This window comes from Trypanosoma conorhini, assembly GCF_003719485.1.
Source record: "Trypanosoma conorhini strain 025E chromosome Unknown Tco_14.4_contig_00751, whole genome shotgun sequence".
In the NCBI taxonomy this organism is placed as follows: Eukaryota; Euglenozoa; class Kinetoplastea; order Trypanosomatida; family Trypanosomatidae; genus Trypanosoma; species Trypanosoma conorhini.
Window position 1 is genome coordinate 6,013 of NW_021704834.1, and position 1,994 is coordinate 8,006.

At 59.5% G+C, this 1,994-nt stretch overlaps 1 protein-coding gene across 1 annotated transcript in view; it reads left to right on the top strand.

Moving 5' to 3' along the window:
- Tco025E_08324 (uncharacterized protein) overlaps positions 1-1,448 on the top strand; it is a gene marked incomplete at both ends in the record, with an annotated part of 2,493 nt that extends 1,045 nt beyond the window's left edge. Inside the window, one exon of the mRNA XM_029375175.1 lies at positions 1-1,448. This exon is cut by the window's left edge and continues 1,045 nt beyond it. Within this exon, the coding sequence (XP_029224748.1) occupies positions 1-1,448 (1,448 nt within the window).
- Between the last annotated feature and the right edge of the window lie 546 nt (positions 1,449-1,994).

Here is a 1,994-nt window from a genome sequence, read left to right on the forward strand (position 1 = left end):
TGCTGCAAATTGACTTTGAGGCCTTTTACGACACGATTCCGCTCCCGGAGGCCCTTCGTGACAAGTTTGTGTTTCGCGCCAAGGGTCAGCCGACGTACTACCGTCTGCGAACTCTTCCCACCGGCGCCCGCTGGAGCGTGGCGGTTGGGCAGGCAGTGACTTGGATGATTGTCGACATCGACACCCCGGTTGTGGTGGACACGATGATCGACAACATTATGATTGCCGCGGAGTCGGGCCAGGAGGCCGCTTTTCTTTCGGCGGTGCGACGCATTCTGGATCGCATCCGCGCGGCGAATCTGCTGACGTCGCCGGACCGAGAGTCCCTCGCTGCGGCGTCCGACGAGGAGCTCCTGAGTATGGCCACGGAAACCAACGTGTTTCTTGGCGAGGAGTATGCCTGGAACGGCGAGGAACGCTTGGTGCGTAACTCGACCAAGACGGTGGCGAAGCTGCGGCTCGCATTGCGTGCCACCCGCTTCACCTGCCGCAGTTTTGCCTCGACCATCTCACTGATGATGTTTGCGCTGCACACGACGCAGCTCAACCCGGCCCGCGCATTTCGGCTTCTTCGAGCCTACCGAGGCGTGTACAGATTGGTCACGCGAGGGCGCGACTGGGACGACGAGGTCCCCTACCTGGACCCGGCCGTGGAACAGGAGATGCAGTCGTTGGGCGCGGAGCTCAGCGCGAACCCGTGGTGGACCATCGCGGAACCCCGCACCCCCACCTACGACGACGCGGCCTACGATGTGATTGCGTTCACCGACGCGTCGTGCTCGGGATGGGGGGCGATTGTCCGCCGCCGCTGGCTGCGGGGGCGGGAGGCATTCACCACCACCACCACCTACCAGCAGCGGTGGATCCATGACCTGCAGCCCCTCGCACAACATCGCGGTATGAATAACATACCGACGAACAAGAGTGGCGGCGGCCGCGCGGGGACAACGCCACCCCCCCCACTCGGCGAGGGGGAACAGCCCCCCCTGGGATACTTCAACGCCCGCCATTCGGCACACGCAGAGCCACGCGGAGCGGAGGCCCTGCTGCGCCTGCTCGTGCGCGAGGGCCTGCTGGCGACGGGAGCAAGATTGCCCTGGTCACGGACCATTTTCCGATTGTGCACGCGCAGAGGCGGCTCAACGGGTTTGGCGGCATCGGCCGGGGGTACGCCCTCAACCGGCTGTTTGAGTACGCGTTTGACTTGGGCCACAAACGCGGGATTGAGGTCACCTTCTTTTACCTGGCCGGCGCCGCCAACCCGGCGGATGCGCTCTCGCGCAACTTTGGGGGAGGACCGGACGGACGACACATTGTGGCCAGGAAGGTGGGCGATATGGGGCTCCCGCCCCTCCGCAGCACCTTCTCCCCGCTGTGCGAGGACCTTCCCTTCAAACGGGCTTTGCGGGGTTATTGGCCCCAACAATAGAGTGGATCGAGCGAAATAGGGGAACTGGGGTAAGATGAACGGGATCTTACCTGCCAGCACTATGGGGGAACGGAGTTGGCAAACTCCCTTGGGCGAGTGGCCTTGCCACAGACCTATAAAACTGAAATGCCGTTGGCATGCAGTCCAACGTGGCGTTGTCTGGATGGGACACGCTTCAGCTGTCGCAGCCATGACCCTGAGAAACGTTCCTTTCCTCCCTCTTCTCACTTCTTCACCCCCCACCGCGTCTTAGCTAGAATGACATTTGTCTACCGCCGAGAATATTTACGAAAGGTACAGTAATGTCATATTCCCTGGTTTGTTGCGTGTGGAGAGGAAAAACAACAAAATGTTAACTTGTAGTGTGGTTGTTTTTTGCGTGGGATGCTGCGTTGTGTGAAGGGATGTTTTTTGTTCTTTTTACTATTTTTCCTTCAACACGAGCAGCGTGGAGCAAAGGTGTGTGCGAAAACCAGATTATCGTCATCGATAGGTTTCTTTTGCCCGCCCACCCACAGCCCTCTGGTAAAAAGGAATTTTTATTTTTCTGAAAGCGATTATTTTT